This window comes from Rutilus rutilus, assembly GCF_951802725.1.
Source record: "Rutilus rutilus genome assembly, chromosome: 10".
NCBI classification, from domain to species: Eukaryota; Metazoa; Chordata; class Actinopteri; order Cypriniformes; family Leuciscidae; genus Rutilus; species Rutilus rutilus.
The window spans coordinates 3,405,364-3,425,000 of record NC_140215.1 but is presented as its reverse complement, the minus strand read 5'-3'; the positions used below and the strand labels follow the sequence as shown (position 1 = coordinate 3,425,000).

The 19,637-nt window shown below is 36.0% G+C and overlaps 1 protein-coding gene across 3 annotated transcripts in view; it reads left to right on the top strand.

Annotated features, from left to right (window-relative positions):
* The window catches only part of rbms1b (RNA binding motif, single stranded interacting protein 1b), an 80,244-nt gene extending 62,438 nt beyond the window's left edge, over positions 1 to 17,806 (top strand). For all 3 annotated transcript variants that reach the window (XM_084420464.1, XM_084420465.1, XM_084420466.1), the window contains exons 7-14: positions 1,098 to 1,213; positions 6,076 to 6,125; positions 7,284 to 7,371; positions 8,697 to 8,747; positions 11,287 to 11,397; positions 13,136 to 13,216; positions 14,042 to 14,120; positions 17,578 to 17,806. In XM_084420464.1, the coding sequence (XP_084276590.1) occupies positions 1,098 to 1,213; positions 6,076 to 6,125; positions 7,284 to 7,371; positions 8,697 to 8,747; positions 11,287 to 11,397; positions 13,136 to 13,216; positions 14,042 to 14,113 (569 nt within the window). In that variant the 3' untranslated portion in view covers positions 14,114 to 14,120; positions 17,578 to 17,806. The remainder of the gene's footprint in view (positions 1 to 1,097; positions 1,214 to 6,075; positions 6,126 to 7,283; positions 7,372 to 8,696; positions 8,748 to 11,286; positions 11,398 to 13,135; positions 13,217 to 14,041; positions 14,121 to 17,577) is intronic.
* The last annotated feature ends 1,831 nt before the right edge of the window (positions 17,807 to 19,637 follow it).

The following is a 19,637-nucleotide window of genomic DNA, read 5'->3' as shown; positions in this document are numbered from 1 at the left end:
TCAAAATAAAAAAAATATTTTCTAATAATATAAATCTTCTTTACTATCACTTTTTATCAATTTAACACATCCTTGCTGAATAAAAGTATTGATTTATTTCAAAAAAAGAAAGAAAAAAAATGACTGACCCAAAATTTCTGAAAATTGTATATTGTTGTTACAAAAGATTTCTTTTTTTTTTTTTTTTTTCATCAAAGTATCCTAAAAAAGTATCACAGGTTATGAAAAAATATTAAGCAGCAGAACTGTTTCCAACTTTGATAATGAATCTTCATATTAGAATGATTTCTAAAGGATCATGTGATAGACTGGAGTAATGATGCTGAAAATTCAGCTTTGCATCACAGAAATAAATGATCATTTAAAGTATAATAAATTGAAAACCAATTATTTTAAATTGTAATAATATATCACAATATTACATTTTTTTTTCTGTATTTTTGATCAAATAAATGCAGGCTTGATGAGCAGAAGAAACTTCTTTCAAAAACATTAAAAATAGTAATGTTTCCAAACTTTTGGCCTGTACTGTACGTCAGGATGCACAAATAGTACAGTTCTGTCTGATGCTGTAGTTGTTTTCTTACTTTGGCTGGTCAAAATTTTTAAGCCACTGAATAAATGTAAATTTAAGTTAATGTAAAACGTAACCTTTAGTTAGTAAAATGACTAACTAAAGCGTTTTTCCTTTAAGAGAGCATGTAATGCTTTAAGCAAATAACATGAAATGCATTTTTTAAAGGGTTTCATCTTTTCCATAAACTAGTTATACATTTAAATTGATGCATTTGGCAGACGTTTCTATCCATGCATTGCACTCAAGGTATGCATTTTATCAGTTCATGCATTCCCTGGAAATCTATCATTTCCATAATCTAAGTTATCGCTTTAATTTTAAGTGCTAGATGATGAATCTTAATTTAATCTACAAAAAAATGTAAATGATATCTGGTCCTGCTCTGTATTTTGTACTTAACGAACAAAATCTCTAGCGCTCGAGCCATGTCTGCTGTCACACTATGATGGTTTCTGTGGTGTTATGAGTGTTATGAGCATCACGCTGAGAGTTCATGCACCTCCTCCGTGTCTCTCTACAGCGCCGTCAGAACCCTTGCTGTGCAAGTTTGCGGACGGAGGCCAGAAGAAGCGTCAGAGTCAAAATAAATATGTGCAGAACGGACGAGCCTGGGCCAGAGACGGGGACAGCAGACTCGTGAGTACTGCTCTTTTGCTCTCGGTGTCCGGATCACTCTTAGCAGCCATACATCACCTGCCACCGCTTGTTAGCAAACACACGGACAGCAGAGATGTTACACAACGCTGGTCATGTGGGTGTGTGTGTGTGTTTACACAAGCTACTCTAATACAGTCATATATTACGTGAGCCACACAAGTGATACTGAGAGTTATTGTGTGTGTGTGTGTGTGTGTGTGTCTGTGTGTAAACTGCTGAGTCACTTGATATTGCCCATCATGACACTCACGCTCTGTTCTCAATCGAGCTTCCTACACAGGGAGCTGCCTTATAATACAGCATCCTAACTGAGATCTACCCTCAGTAGTGACCTAACCCTGACCCTGATTTGAAATCCACAGCGTATGTGGATATTGGTTAAAAGTACATTTTATAAAAATGTAAAAAAAGAAAAATCTTATATTATAAATACATTTAATAAATCATATTTATTTTTATTTATTTTTTATTTATTTTATTTTATTTGTATTTTGATCAGCACTCTTTGGGATTGAATTAATCTTATTTATAATCAACATTTTTCTTGGTTTGTCACTACATTCTGAGATTTGTATTTATCAATATTTTACAATATTCCTCATCCAAATAGATTTTTTTTACTTTTTTTTTTTTACTTTTTTATGTTATTTTATTATTGTATGTCTTGTTTTATTTTGATCAGTTATCTTCGGGATTTAATTAATCATATTTGTAATCAACATTTCCTTTTCTTCATAAGCTATATTGAAGTTTTCTATCTTTGATGTGAATTCATCATTTTTTACAACAATATTCGTCTAAATAGAATTAACTACCGGTAGTCTGTTTATAAAATCGTTCTTTCTTTCGTTCGTTTGTTTCTTCACACTAGCATTAGTTTAATAATTAGTGCTGGCAAACGATTAAAATATTTAATCGCGATTAATCGCGTTAATGTCATAGTTAACTCGCAATTAATCGCAGATTTGTATCTATTCTAAATGTCCCTTGAGTTCTTTTTGTCCCATTATCTTTTCTCATTTGAATGCTCTTATCAACATGGAAAAGTGGATCGTCTTGCTTTGTGCAAATGTTTTTTTATTGAAAACAACATTGGCATATACTGTAGTGTTCAATTACACACTCGGAGCAAATAATGGCATCAGAGAGTTCGCATCAGCTGTGTGTGTGCTTGGCCATCCAGTGGTGTTTCAGACTGGACGCGCTGCGATGATCGCTCAGTTCACAACGACAGAACACACAGATCACTTTGGTCTTGTCAAGGGAACCATTTGGCAACTTTATAAAAGTAAACTTTCCATTCAGAATCTTATTGGCATCCATTTCTGCGTCTCGCGCTCGCCATCCTCTCAAAACGTAACGTTAGCCTACTACTCTTCGGCCGGCTCGCAAACCCAAACAAGTGTGTGCATGCATGTGAAAAAAAAAATACAAAGTTTGCTAGGCCAAAAATAGCGTTAAAGGAGAACTCCGGTCAATTTTAACATTGAGCTCATTTTTTTGTACATTTGGAGTGCTGTCAGTACAGAGAACAACGACAAAAATCGGTGTTGCCTACACCGTGTTATCCTCGTTTTAATATTTGCACCCTGTTGACTTCAATGGGGCAAGTTTTAAACCTGCTTTTAGCCTCTTAACATCCTTGATGTGTCATTACAAGTGCACAGGTCATGTGAGTGACTCCTTCGGAGTGAACGCGGGTGAATCTGACTGCAGTAGATGTGAAAGATATGAATAAAAATGATGTTTATTCAGCCAGCGCACATACCTGTGTTTAAATCCTGTTTTCGGTCGAAGTCCACAGTAGTCGATTGTCGAGTTCACGCGCATAGGTTTAATACCTATGATCACGCGCGTGAACTCCAAATGTACAAAAAAATGAGCTCAATGTTAAAATTGACCGGAGTTCTCCTTTAATCTCGTGATAAAAAAAATTTACGCTGTTAAAATGGGTTTGCGTTAATGCCGTTAATAACGCGTTTAACTGACAGCACTAATAATAATCTATTTTATTTTATGTATTATTTCATTATTTATTTATTTTTTACAGATCTCTTCAGGATTTAACTAATTGTATTCATATAATCAGCATTTCTTTTGCTTTATAATCCATCTTACAGTGATTTTGTCGCAGTGCATTCTGGGATTGCCTTTGGTCAAACGAAGCGCCTTTGCAGACTTTTAACACATATGATGCCTTAAAATGCTGCCTGTGTAGTCAGCTCACTAGGTTACGGAGCCGAGCGAGACACGTGCCTGTAGTCACAGTGTCACATGGCCATTAAAAAAGAAAATCAGGAGGAAAATGTATTACATCACATCACAAATGTCCTTAATTGAGTCGATGCTGTGGTTCTTCTAATAAAAATGACTTTGAACATTTTCATTTTTTTTTTCTGCTTATCATGTGCAAGCCACACAGAGAAGGTCGTGGACAGCATGTAATTACAGCACAATGGGTTTCCTGTCACGCCAGATCATTTCCTTAAACCAATTTTATGGGTTTACATTTACATTACATTTACATTTAATCATTTAGCAGACGTTTTTGTCCAAAGCGACTTACAAATAAGGAGAACAATAGAAGCAGTTGAACCAGTTATATAATATTTTCAGTTTTAAGTTATTTGTCAGCAACATGTACGGTGGCCCATCAAGCATTTGAACACTTAAGCCACACTCAATGACATCATTTAATTATTGCATTAAAGGTACACTATGTAACTTTCGGGCCTATAGCGGTTAAAAAAACGAAACTGCATGCAGTTTGAGGAAGAAGATTGTTTTGGTTGTGCTTCGGCTCCGCGTGACAGTGAGGATGAATATGATTATCCTACTGTTACTAGGCTTACAGGGGTCATCGGATGCAAAATCCACTTTTATATGGTGTTTGCATATAAATGTGTTGCATACACAACCACCATACAATGAAAAAAATCCATTCACTCCTTTTTTTTTTTTTATCCTTAAAAAGCCCACACACTAGGCGCGTTTCCATTAAAGATTTGCGCAAAACTTTTGCGATTATTAATTTTTTTTTTTATTTATTTTTTTTTTTCTAAATATCGATAAAAAACTATTGCGAAATGACGGTGTTTCCATTAACCGATGTTATGCAACTAAAACGTCATTTTTTCCTCTCGCGATAAGTCCTTCCAAAAATCATAGCAACGGACGTTGGTAAGTTTATATATATCACAGCCACTGCACTGGCCATTATTATTATTATTAATGGAAGGAGACGTATGTGTGTTATCCAATCATTAATGGTAAGGACAGACCCTTATACTTGTGAGCGGCACTTATGAGGTGATTCTGGCTGTTTCTCACTCATTGCTGCTTATTCCTGTAATTCTTTTGTCTTTTATGAATTTAATAAAGAGCTCTGTCTCGTCTTCTGTCCAAACACACCGCGTCATCTACGTCAGCTGACCTGTAAATGCGCAAAAACTGTTTCCATTGCAGTTCTGTGAAATATTTCTTTTTCGAATTGCCTGAAAAACCTCCTCATGCGAGCGGAAAACCTTTTTTGCGATAAATGGGAGTTTTTGCGAAATTGACGTGTTTCCATTGGCCGTATTTTCAATTCGCAATTTGAAGGGTAATGGAAACGCGGCGACTCTCAATGAGCCGTTTGGATTTTCTGAGCAATATGATGTCACATTGCTCATGCTCCGCCCACGAGCGCTGACGGACTGTCCCGTATTAGCATATTTAATGTTCGGATCACATTTTACAGCCATATATCACCTGGTTAGCAAACACACGGACAGCAGAGATGTTACACAACGCTGGTCATGTGGGTGTGTGTGTGTTTACACAAGCTACTCTAATACAGTCATATATTATGTGAGCCACACAAGTGATACTGAGACTGTGTGTGTATGTGTATGTGTGTGTGTCTGTGTGTGTGTGTGTGTGTGTGTGTGTGTGTGTGTGTGTGTGTGTGTGTGTGTGTAAACTGTTGAGTCACTTGCCCATCATGACACTCACACTCTGTTCTAAATCCTAGTGAGCTTCCTACACAGGGAGCTGCCTTATAATACAGCATCCTAACTGAGATCTACCCTCAGAAGTGACCTAACCCTGACCCTGATTTGAAATCCACAGCGTATGTGGATATTGGTTAAAAGATATAACCAGTTTAGATCTCAAGCTGACTAACTAAAGACGTTACTGTAGTTTTACCCATTAATAGAGACGTTACTTCTTTGAAAATAAATTCCAGCACATTTATTACGAGCTCTGTCTCGTTCTCTTTTCTCCAGCAGACTCTCCTCTGTTCGGCGTTTGAACACACACACACACACACACACACACACACACACACACACACACACACACACACACACACACACACACACTCAACTAACCTCTGACCTCTCACACCAGACACACGTCAAAGCAGCCGGAGCAACTTTTCTCTATTTACGGATATGATGAGACACACACGGGCGAGTGACACATGTACGCAATTTTGCGTGAAAACCATCCCACCCGCTCTAAAATATAAACACTTATAATAGACTTGCCACAGTGAAGACAAAAACACGTTTTGGAAGAAGGATTGATTCATATTTTTTACATAGTACACCTTTAAGGAACAAAATATCAAAGCAAGTGTCTGTATCTGTGCTTAACACTTTTCTTCATCATTAATTTACTGTAATTCATTCCTTTTTATAACTGTTTTAATTTCCCTTGCTTTTATTTTGTGCTTGTTTTCTATGCAAAGCACTTTGAATTTCCATAGTGTATGAAATGTGCTATATAAATAAACTTGCCCAGCCTTGCTTATGAACTGAATAGTGTAATAATTGTTTTATTTCTCTCTCTCATAGGCTGGCATGACCCTCACGTACGACCCCACCACAGCTGCTATGCAAAATGGGTACGAGACAATAAGAGTTCAGAAAGAACCCGTGTTACTGTAGTATTTGTAGAGGATTATACGACCCCTGAAATAAAATATGGAATCACCACACTTAGCGCATGTTCACCCAGATTATAGCAAATAAACATGACACAAAAATAGCTTAACATTCTGGCTTCATGAAACATACCTCAAACAAATCCACATAAAATAAAATAAAAATATATTTTTTTATTATTAATTTGATTAATTCCATACTTTTTTCCTCTACTTGCTCCGGGAAAAGACATGCCATTAATAAAAAAAAAATAATAATAAGTGGATTTGTTTGAGGTATGTTTCATGAAGCCAGAATGTTAAGTTATTGAACGAAATATCTTTGATTTGTTAGTTTGCTAAATCTGAGTGAACATCCTCTAAGTTTGGAGATTTCCATAATTTTTTGGCAGGGATTGTAGTATTTATTAAAAAAAAATTAAATACCTCGTATTTTTTATATTTTCAGCTTTCAATTTAATTCTCGTTTATTAGTTTTTGATTCTATTTAGCTTTCATTTATTTTTGTTTCTGTTTTAGTAATTTTAGTACTTTAACGTAAACTTATATTTCAGTTGATTGTAATATTTCAAGGTTTTCAGGTTTAAAATCTTAATTTCATTATTTTAAATCCGCTTTATTTCATACTTATTTATGCTCTTTATAAGTTTTGGTTTCAGTTAACAATAAAAACACTATTATTAATATTAATATTATTATTATTATTATTATTATTATTTTTTATTTTTTTCATAGAGTTGCCATGGCACAAATTTTTTTTTTTTTTTAAATACATTTTTCATCTAATATTTATATATGTTTTTATTTCAGTCTTATTTCAATTAATTCGTTATTTTCAATGAATACATTTTTGTTTTAGTTAACAATAACCACACTGGAGAGAGCATGCACATCAGTTCATACCTCAAATGCTTGAACGTTTTTAGTTGAGTAAAATAGTCAAGTATTATATATTAATACATATGAATACTTGAACGAATTATATTTACAAATATTTATATACCAGAAGGTCTCTTAAAAGGCAGCATACTCATATTCAATGCTATCATACTATATTCACAATATTGCACAGCCTCACATACATAATTGCTTAAATATGTCCTTTTCATCTCTCTACAGATTCTATCCGACCGCCTACAGTATTACAAACAGAATGATCACACAGGCGCCCATGTCTACATACATCTCACCTGTGTCCACATACCAGGTAACATTACATCCAGTTCAGATCGAACAGACCGATCGAGGTCTCAGAGGTGGATGTGTCAGAACGGAAAATTCTGTCAGTAATCACTCTCCCTCATGTTGTTCCGACCCTGTAAGACTTTCGTTCATCTTCGGAAACACAAATTAAGATATTTCTGATGAAATCTGGGAGCTGTCTCACTCCTCCATAGGCTTCTAGGTAATCGAGATCTGCCATTCCAGAAAAGTTAGTAAAGACATCGTTAAAATAGTCCAAGTGACTACAGCGGCTCAACCTTAAGTTTATCAAGCGACGAGAATAGTGCGCAAAAAACAGCAAAAATAACGACTTTATTCAATTATTCATTTTCTTCTGTGTGAGCCTTTCGTCAGAACGGAGGCTCGCTATTGGCCGGCATCACACGCATCACACACATGACCAGCGTCGGCCAATAGTGAGCCTCCGTTCTGACGAAAGGCTCACACAGAAGAAAATGAATAGTTGAATAAAGTCGTTATTTATTTGAATTTTTTATAATTTATTTATAAACTTTTTCAAAGCATTAACAAGAAGCTTCATACAATTAAAGTTATAGCTTCCCCCCCATTATAACCCTTTCCGCCGAAATAATTAACCATACATTACATAGAAGTTAAGACAACAATAGTAATAATAATAAAATAATATATTTTTATTTATTTACTTATTTTAATTTTTTATCTCATATTTATTTTTTTTTTATTTATTTTTTTATTTATTTATATATACATACATACATAGCCAATAATACAACATATTCGTGGTCCGTACATAATAATAAAACAAAACCCCAATTGGTGATCATATTTGACATTGATCAATAAGTGGGAGAGTCTTCATCTTCTCAAAATATGTAATCATGGGTTGCCAAGTCTTTTGGACAGATCCTTTCATTAAATATTAAAATTTCTCTAATTGTAAGTATGATACTAGATCACATAACCACATTGAGGCTTTAGGCGGGCTTGTTGACTTCCACTCCAGTCTCTAATAATATTCTTCTTCTCATTTTGGGTTTTTTTTTGCGCACAAAAAGTATTCTCGTCGCTTGATAAACTTCAGGTTGAGCCACTGTAGTCACTTGGACTATTTTAACGATGTCTTTACTAACTTTTCTGGGATGGCAGATCTCGATTACCTAGAAGCCTATGGAGGAGTGAGCCAGCTCTCAGATTTCATCAGAAATATCTTAATTTGTGTTCCGAAGATGAACGAAAGTCTTACATGTTTGCGGGAGAGCAATCACTGACAGAATTTTCATTTTTGTGTGAGCTAACGCTTTAAGGGACTGTGTTTGTATCGTTCAGGTCCAGAATCCATCCTGGGTCACCCATCAGCCCTACATCATGCAGCATCCGGTGAGTCTGATCTCTCACGGTCCAGTTCATGCTGGTCTTCAACAGTGTGTGTGTGTGTGTGTGGGAGATCTACACTTGAACTGCTCTTAGACTGAGAGTGTGTGGGCGACGTCTAAACAGACTCACTAAAGCAGCAAACCACATCAGTGTATCGATTATCAGAATGAACAAACTTATGTCAAATAATAGAGTTAATAAGTCTAACCGTAGGCTGGCACATCAATATTTGACAGCATTGCTCATCCAAACTGAGTTTTAGAAGTTTCCATTTTTATATATATATATATATATATATATTTCTGCACAGCACTATTAATATAATAGCCTATTTTATTTTATTATTTTATATTCTTTTATTTATTTTTTAGTAACACTTTTCAACAAGGTTGTATTAGTTAAGGTTTAACTAATATAAGTTACAGTAACAAATATGTGGTATATATACCACATTTAACTGTGGTATAAAGGTTAGTTAATGCATTAACTGACAATGAGCAATACATTCGTTACAGTATTTGTTCATCTTTGTTAACATTAATTAATATAAATACAACTGTTTATTGTTCAGGTTCTTTAACTAATGTTAACTTTTGATTTTAATCAGATATTAGTAAATGTTGAGATTAACGTAACAGATTAATAAATGCTTTAGAAATGCTTATTACCTAATGTAGTTCACTATGAAACCTTAATGCAGTTACATTAAATTTATTTTTAATTATTATATATTTAATTTCTATTTATGTCTATTTCTATTTACTTTTTATTAGATTTTTATTTATTTTGTTTTAGTTTATTTATAATAAAATAAAAATAAAAATGTTGTTGTTTATAAAAATACCATTTACATGTCAAAGCTCTTCTGCAGATATGTCTTTAACTGTATGTTGTCATATGAACAACCAGTAATTAAACAATTAATAATTAAACAGATTTAAGTTTTCATAACCTTACAAATTTGCATTACCGTCATTTCTTTTAAAGATAACACAGTAGGACACCATAAGTCATCAGACGGTCACGAATGTGTCATGTCTTACTGTCAATAACGTACAAAAACATTTTTTGTCAATTATTTCCATTCCGTCATTTGAGAAGCTGCTTTTAGGAGCAACACTGCCTATAACAACATAAACGTTCACAATTTGTTCCTGATACGTGACATGTGCTTCCTACTCTTGATGAGCAGCAGCCGCCGCGGTTGTGCAGGAAACACTGGTGTGTGTGTGTGTGTGTGTGTGTGTGTTTGCATAAGTGCACTAACACTAAATCACACACAGATGCTGTAGTACAGTGTCGTTAAAGCCCACGGCAGCATAAAGAACCTGAGGGGTGTGTGTGTGTGTGTGTGTGTGTGTGTGTGAGATAGAGATCAGTGATGAGGTACTAAGATTGCAGGTACTAAGTGAAGCTCCGCTGCATGAATGACACATCAAACAGGAAGAGACTCTCTATGTGTGTGTTTCTATTTGAGTGGGTGTATAATGTATATAAGTAATGTGTGGTATAATGGGCTTATGATTTTTGTATGAGTCAGTGCGTATAGAGCTGAGTGCCGTGGGTCATTAATGCAGAAACTGTGGCATTTAAAGGCCAGTAATGGCGCTGATGCCTCATAGCTCTTAAATATACGGAAGATTTTCAGAGTCTGACTCACGGCGTAAGAAAGCAGGACTCACACACACACACATCCCAGACAGATCCCGATCACTCCGACACTGTACTCTTCACAGGTGCCACACACTCTCGGTCTCATTTACTTCATATTAAACATCACAAACCATCATCTATCATACATTTCAAACATATCTATGGTATTACCAGGATCTGTTTTTTTAGTGAACGTTATTATTTTTTTTAAAGCACAGCGGTGAAAATTAGCAAAAAACAGGAATTTTGGGAAGCAGTTGCTTATTTCCAACTTTTTTCTTTGAGGGAATTATTTTTATTTATTTTTTGGGAATTAAAATTTGGAAAAAGGGAATTATTATTTTATTTTTTTGTAACAAAATTGTATTGGTCAAACATTATGAAAACAAAGTGTGAACAGTAATTGTGATTATTTATTTATTTTCAGTACAAAGTTACATTTTTTTCATCTAATATTTATATTTTATTGTAACTTTATTTAAATTAATGAGTTTTAATAATTTTTGTTAAAACAATAAAAACACTAGAAAGAGCAAATCAGCAAATTCATTCGCAAACGCCTGAAAATACATATTTTAGTTTATTTCAGTTAGTTGCAAGGTTTCTTATATACGTTTTTATTTTATTTCAACTTTATTTCAATTAATGACAACACATTTTAATTTTACTTTCCTTTTGAAAAGAGCATGCATATCAGCAAATTATTTTGCTTGAAAATACAGAGTACACACATACTGAGTAAAATAGTAAAGTGTTATTTATTTCATTTTATAAAATGGGCCAATTATGAAAGGAAGTGTACATATGTGGATATGCTCCTTATATGTGGCTTTCCTGCCTTTTCTTCCTAAGTGAATTAATGTAATGTAAATGTCCCGTTCCATCACAGGGAGCAGTGATATCGCCCTCTATAGATCACTCCATGTCTCTGCAGCCCACGTCCATGATGAGTCCTCTCACACAGCAGATGGGTCACCTCTCTCTGGGCAGCGCAGGAACGGTGAGCACAAATCAACACTTCTCGCACTACTGTCTTGTTTCTTCAAAATCCGCTGGATCACTTGCAGCTGTTAAAGGGTTAGTTCACCTAAAAATGAAAATTCTGTCAGTAATTACTCTCCCTCATGTTGTTCCGACCCCGTAAGACTTTCGTTCATCTTCGGAAACACACATTAAGATATTTCTGATGAAATCTGAGAGCTGTCTCACTCCTCCATAGGCTTCTAGGTAATCGATATCTGCCATCCCAGAAAAGTTAGTAAAGACATCGTTAAAATAGTCCAAGTGACTACAGTGGCTCAACCTGAAGTTTATCAAGCGACGAGAATACTTTTTGTACTTTTTGACTTTATTCAGCTCTTCATTTTCTTCTGTGTGGGTCTCTGAGTGAGTTCACTAAGTGTAACAGCGCAGCGCTTCTGGGTCGTACATCAGAACGGAGGCTCACTATTGGCCGGCATCACACGCATCACACGCATCACACACATGACCAGCGTCGGCCAATAGTGAGCCTCCGTTCTGACGAAAGCTCTCAGATTTCATCAAAAATATCTTAATTTGTGTTTCCGAAGATGACCAAAAGTCTTATGGGGTTGGAACAACATGAGGGTGAGTAATTACTGACAGAATTTTCATTATTGGGTGAACTAACGCTTTAAAGTGTGTGTTCAGAATGGAATGGCCTTTATACACTGCTTACTATGTTTTTTTTAAACAGTATGCACTTTGCAACGCTAAATATTACAAAGTAGTTTGTTGTATACTGCACATTTTGGCAAAAGCACCGTGTCATCCAGGTATCCATGCAAGTACTTACTTTGCGACCTCTAAAAAAGTGCATTCAACGTAGTATGAATGCGTGTAGTATGAATGTAATCATGTGACCTACCAGCGTCAATTGCGTCCCTTCACTGTCATACACAAATCCTCTCCCGTGGCCTCATGGGATAGTAAAGTTTCCATCTTATGCACACTTCAGAATCTCGACGGAAGTAGAAGGTCATCTTGGTACTTTTTATGATTACTGTGAAATTCGGACATGCAATTCGTCACATACTGTTTTTCACCTGCTGTAAAGTAGCAGGTGAAAGAAGAACGGAAGAACTGATAAGAATGTAAATGTGTACCTTGAAATGCAATGTAAGTCACTTTGGGTAAAAGCGTCTGCCAAATGCATAAATGTAAATGTAAAGTAGGGAAATATGCCATTTTGGATGCAGCCCATGAGTGACCTTAAGCGCCACCTACTGGTGAATTATCAAGTTGCAATTAAAACATAAAGGCCACAATATGGAAGAACACATTTTCTGATAATAATAGTATTGAACAATTTAAAGGTACACTATGTAACTTTTAGCGCTCTAGCGGTTAATATACAAAACTGCATGCATCTTGAAGAATGGATTCCTGATGTACTCGTTAATTGTATACATTTTCACTAAACAAAACATCGCATTTTATGTTGGACATTTTTATAGTGCAATAATATTTTTTGGGGGTTACACTGATTCAGCATATAATTGGCCAAACGCTGCAAAACAATGCATAGGCCTATATTTAAACATATACTGACCACACGTGGATCATGCACAACAGTTGATCTCAGCAGAAATACACAAAAGTAACCAAATAAAAAAACGCTGACAGAATGAGAGCACAAAAAACACTACAGCAGCAAAGTGTGCAGGTTTGTAGTTGCATATGTTGATGTTTTCTCTCTGTGTGTGTGTCTCCTGTAGTATATGCCAGCCAGTCCAGCTCTCCAGGGGCAGTACATCCCTCCATACACTCACATGCAGACCACCGCAGTCTCAGTAGAGGTGGGTTCATGTCCACACACACTTTCCCAGACACAGATTTAACCTCGTCCTGTACTCAAGAACTGTGTGAGTTCACAATCACCATAAATGGAGAAAAGTTCAAGAGCAGACTGGGCTTGTGCAACTGTGCTGAGTGTTAAGAGCATGTCTTAGGGAACACATTCACTCCAAAATCAAACTAATGATATAGAATAGCATATTTTGCTCAAAGAAAATACAACTTGTTTTTAGAGCTATTGATTTTTTTTTTTCTGTGAGATTATCTTCATGACAATTAAGCACATTCTCCCAATTATGATGCATAATAATAATAATAACAGTAATAATATATTATTTAAATTAAAGTATTAAAGTATTTATACATTAGGGTTGTATTTTGTGTATTGCCTTTTAATTTCTGCAATGATATATTTTGAATATGACTTATAAAATTATTGATTAATAGTTGATATTATTTAATTAATGTATATATACGTATGTATATATATGTGTGTGTGTATATATATATATATATGATAAAGTATTATAATAGTATTATTTTTTACAGTATTACAGAATGGGAAACCTATTATGTTGTTTGTTTTTCAGTGACATGAGCCTGTTTTTGTGACATTCATCCATTAGCGCATGTTAATTGCCTTCAAAATAATCAGCGATTACATAATAATAATAATAATAATAATAATCAGTCATTTATATTCTGACTTGTATTATATTAGTGCTTCGGATCTCTGTTCTGACTTCAGCTTGTAATGTATGATGACTTGCTTTTCTTGTGTTGATTTGGTGTCTAAATGTGAGAAATTGAAGCATGTTTTGTTGTAGGAGAACAGTCCACAACCTCAGGTGGATTCGTCCAGTGATCATTCACCTTATACCTATCAGCAGGCCAAGTGATGAAGAGGTACTGTCACTCACGTCTTTCTCTGTTGATCTGTACACACATACACATCATGTAACGGCTCGTGTGTCGTTTTACCATAAGCTTTTGGAACCCCAAAAATCGAATAGAAAACTGAGATTTTCCTATCAACCACTTAAACATTAAAGCGAAACTCTCACCAAAATGCAACCTAGGCTCTTTTTGTTAATCTACGCGAGGCAGACTTTTGTGTAAAAGCATAATTAGAATGGAAACGCCACTTTTAAGTTTGACCATACTTTCGTTTTCGGTCAAATTGCCTTTTGAATGGGAGTGAATGGGACACTTCTATGATCGCATCAAAAATCGCTATTTTTAAAACACTAAGAAGGCTCGACACAACATGAAACTGTGCTGGAAGTGTCACCAGGGGCTCTACACATGAACTCCAGCATTGAGAACATTGTTTGTGTACACAGAGTTTACTAAAAAGAAAGATTTTGTTGTTTCCAGCCAATTTTAGTGTTGTTTCTTATATGAGGATCCTTTTTCAAATACAAGGTCAGTATTGATTTTCACTAACGACAAAACAACAAATTATCCGTGAATTTATATGGCACTAAGCTTTAGGAGCTTTCCATCTTTACTCTCCTCCCTGTTACGTCGCATTTGGAGATCGACTAGTTTTGACTGTCAAAATGCCAGCGGACACAGAGACAGTGAGTTGATCAAAATCTTTCTTTTTAGTAAACTCTGTGTTCACAAACAATGTTCTCAATGCTGGAGTTCATGTGTAGAGCCTCTGGTGATACTTCCAGCACAGTTTCATGTTGTGTCGAGCCGTATTAGTGTTTTAAAAATAGCGATTTTTGATGCGATCATAGAAGTGCCCCATTCACTCCCATTCACAAGGTAATTTGACCGAAAACGAAAATACGGTCAATCTTAAAAGTGACATTTCCATTCTAATTATGCTTTTACTCGAAAGTTCGCCTCGGGTAGATTAACAAAAAGAGCCTAGGTTGCATTTTGGTGAGAGTTACTCTTTAAAGAGGACCTAATATGCCCTTTTTCAAAGTCTTGATTTTGTTTTCGGGGTCTACTAGAATAGGTTTTCATGCTTATGAATGCTTCATGAATGTTATTTCACATATATTTGTCAGTCTGTCAGTAATGCTCTGAGGTGCGTTTCCCAAAAGCATCATTAGCCAAATGTGGTTGCAAGTGCCGTTGAATTGTGTTGGTAACGACAGAACTTGCAACCATAGTTGGCTTTTGGTAACCCGTTTAGTTTTTGTCTCCATTGGGGCTTTCGCACTGGGTAGTTATAGGAACTAGTCACCAAGGCCGTCCTCACGAGAACAAATTTTCCCCTAGGGCCATTTTTCTGGTTGTATCCGCACCGGCACTGCAGACTTTTATTTTGACAGCGCTGAGAACGTCTGAGCACACAGCTCTCCCTCCATTCTCCATCTTCATCAGTTTATGATCTGCTTAACCATCCTGTCTAATACCTTATTAGATAGAACTGTTAAAGAAATTAAGCGGTATATGAAAATGTATTATAGGATTTGCCGTGTGGTTGATGCCCAGGTTGATTGGTTTGATTCCCTCCTGATTGAGAAGTTCTCGGATTTCGGCGTCAGTCCATCTATCGCTGTTTTCCAAGTTCGTGGAGTAAATATATAGGCTATAAAATGGCGGGTGTCAGTGTTTCGCATGCATTCGGCCAATCAGCATACACTTACGTCACTGGTAGTTCCTAATTGTGCTGGGTTAGAGCCTACTCTGAAGTAGGAGCTTAATTAGTCCCACCGAAAGGCGTTCCTAGAGCTAAAATCGATCCCAGTTCCTGCTTGGATCAGTGTGTTGTGATTGGTCGAGCGCTTCGTCCCGCCCCTTTCCATAACTGCCAGTTTAAAACACTACTAACTAACTCAATCAGGCTCCGCCCCTTTATTCTGCATATGAATTATTTAAATGAGGAATATTGTAATGTGTTTGTTCCCGGAAGAAAACTCAAGACTACAATGGAGGCGTTTCAGGGAGTTCGGAAACACTGACACTGATACAGAGAAGAACTCCCGCTGGAGAAAGCCCTAATTGGACCCTTTTAATGAAATGCATTTGATAAGAATTAAATAATAGACTTTTTCTACCATTAAAATTATAAACTGTTCCTCTTATCTTACATTTTTGGAAATTGTCAGCCAACCAAACAGAAGTTGTGGTCAAACCCAAATCTGTTTGGTATCTTATTATTCACAAAAGCTAATGTGTTCTTCAGACGATTAAAGTGACGTTCTGGGTTCCAGGAGGAGGACGGCCTGTGCATGTGGAGGCAGTGCATGAGGATCCTTATCTAAATGTTTAGAGGTCATTTCAAGTGTTGATGCATCATCGGTTTACATCAGTTTGAAATGATTGGTCTGGAAGTATAAACAGGTTTAATGCAGTATTAGTTTGAGCCACCTGCAGTCATGCTTCACTGCTTCACTGGTCCTCCTGATGTGTGTGTCGGATCTAACTTAAAGGGATAGTTCTTCCAAAAATGACAATTCGGTCCTCATTCCAGACTTTTTTATTAACTTATTATTTGATGGTTATTCATACTTTCAAGATCCAAAAAGAACAAAAAAGTATCTTAAAAGTTGTCAATACAGCTAATTGGTTTCGTCATTTGTCATTTTCTGTCACTGACATGGAGGAATCAATGATCTCAAACCTGCTTTGATTCATCCATGGCATGATTTTTTTTTAATTGTACAGTCGTGAATAAGATTAATGAAGTCTTGCAGACTTGAAGATTCAACCTCGTTTTGTGTGTCAAGGAAGAAAAAAAATAAGAGATTGGAATGACATGAGAGTGAGTAAATGAATGAAAACCTGGAAGTAAAAATTAAAATTTTACACTTTTTTTTGTCGAATATACGTTTTTATAGTAATGCTCAGATCTAAAATATTTTGTTGCCGAGAAATTGGTTAAAGATGTTGGAAAATATATGATGTTATCAGCTGTCAATCAAAAGTTTGGGGATGTGATTTTTAAAAAGTCTCTTCTGCTCACTAAAGCTGCATTTATTTGATGACAAATACAGTAAAGACAGTAATATTGTGAAATATTATTGTATTTTAAAATAACTCGTAATAAATTGTAAAATGTTATTTATTCCTGTGATTCAAAGCTGAATTTTCAGCATCATTACTCCAGTCTTCAGAGTCACATGATCCTTCAGAAATCATTCTAATATGCAGATTAGATGCTCAAGAAACATTTCTGATTATTATCTTTGCTCAAAACAGTTATGCTGCTTCATATTTTAGTTGAACATGTGATCATTTAATTTTTTTTGAATTCTTTGATGAACAGAAAACAGCAAAAGCTTTTGTAACATTATAACTCTTTTTTGATCAATATAGTGCATCCTTGCTGAATAAAAGTCTTACAGTGTTTGTATCAAGCTATTGATTTGAAGTTGTGGTTCTGCTTCACTTCCAGGGTTGTGTGAGGTTGAGAGAGAAGGAGACGACTGCTAAATCAATAACAGCTTCCTTTGAAGGACCGGCTCTACCGATGAATCAACATTTTGCACAGGTTCTACGATGAGTTCCTTGGTTTTATAATAAAACTACTTCAACTATTTTGGTATAAGTTCCATTAGGTGCAAATCAAGGATTCATTTCATCAGAGGATGCTAACAAAAAAAAAAAAAAAAAAAAAAATGAAATGGAAAGAAAAAGAAAAGTTTTATTTTAATAAGGAAACTGATTATTTTTTACCAAGGATTGTCACATAGATGCAGGAACTTCATCATGCGACTCGATGTGCATGGATATTATTCTTGTGTTTATGATTTCAGATTTGTTTTTGTTTTTGTTTTTTTTCTCTCTCTCTCTTCTTTTGTACCGAAACAGATGTTTGTTCTTAGAGATTTGTCAGCCGGACATCCTGAGACAGATGCGTTTGTGCTTGCGGTGTGAGTGTCGTTGATGTGTTTTTCTGTTGTGTGCTTCATCTTCGGTCTGACCGATCTGTTCGTCTTATACGATTTGCCTTAAACTCTTTCCCCTGTACAGTGGCCGAAGAAGAGACGCGTGCGGCCGCTGCCTTGTAAATCAGCTGAATAGGGCTTTTTTAGCAATCTCGCAAAAAGGAAAATTTTCGCTGCGCTTGGATTTCGGTGTTTTGCTTTTTCGGATCTTTTAGAGTACAAACCGTTTCGAGTGACGACATTGATGGAGTTTTCATAGGATTTAATGTTTTTATAATCAGAGGTGATGATCCTTTGGTTGTTTGAATGTGGTAGAAATTCTGCTGAACGATCACACGTTTTTGATAATCGCCTTTTACTTTCGTTTATAAATCTCGGTGTTGTAGTTTAGCTTTAGGTGAACTCGTGTGGGAGGGGCTTTGACTCGTATTCTAATTTTGGGGGGCGGGAGGGAGGCGTGGCCTGTCAGTCAGACCGAAAATGGTTTGATGCGTTCAGAGTTGAACCTCTGAAAGAAACAGCAGTGGTTCTTCAGGAGAGGTTGAACGTGCGGATGTCAGTGCTCGATTATACAGCGGGCAAACGAATCTCGGCACTTTTCGAGTTTACTTCACCAAAGCGAGCGGATCGTGCGGACGTTTTCTCTCGAGGCGGGCCACGCTGAGACTTTTTAACAGACTAGATTGCAGTTCTGGAGAATGTGCCTTCTTTGTACATATGCATTCAGCTGTCTTTAGTCGTCGAGGTGCGGACACCGATAGCGTGAAGGACGATTTGGATCCAGCAAGTGCCACAAACTAAACGAAAACATCACTACAGAGCAGAGACAACTGAAACTGAAACGTGGAACGAGGACAGGTTGAAACGACGGCACTGTCGTCTAAACCCCTAGTGAGCTGCCTGCTAAGGGAGCATCGTAACCCGGAATGATTTGTTAAAGAAATACGTGCGTCACACAAATAGATTTTTGCATTGGCATGTTGCAGTAAAGGTACAAAGCACACAAAATTATTAGTGCTTTTTCATTAGAATCGACTATTATTTTATTTTTTTAACTCGAAATGCATTATGGGATTGCCTTCTCAATGAAGGATATATATGATGCTGCCTTAGGATTTGTAGGTATCTTAGTGCACTTACTGCCGTATTTCCCGGGAAAATAATTCCGGTAAATAAACGGAAACATTTACAAATATTATGAACACGATAAACATGTGTTTTGTTTCCCGTCACTCCACAACCAATCCTTTAAGTGTAACGGCATTCAGAGCGGAACAGGAATGAAAAACACAAGTATGAAACGAACGTCAATTATAGTGTGCGTTCATTATAAACAACATTTAGAATAAATAAAAAAACACCAAACCTTAAAGCGAAACTGAAACTACCAAAGAATCCAAATGTTTTGCGAACTCGAATCATTTTTTATGGATATATTGCCGTATTTGTTATAAATGAATTATCCGTGCGCCTCATAATCTCGAATCAGAATAACTTCCCCCTCCCTCTTGCAGCATCTCTTCTCTTCTCTGATGACGGGGGCGGGGCAACCTGTCACTCACATGAG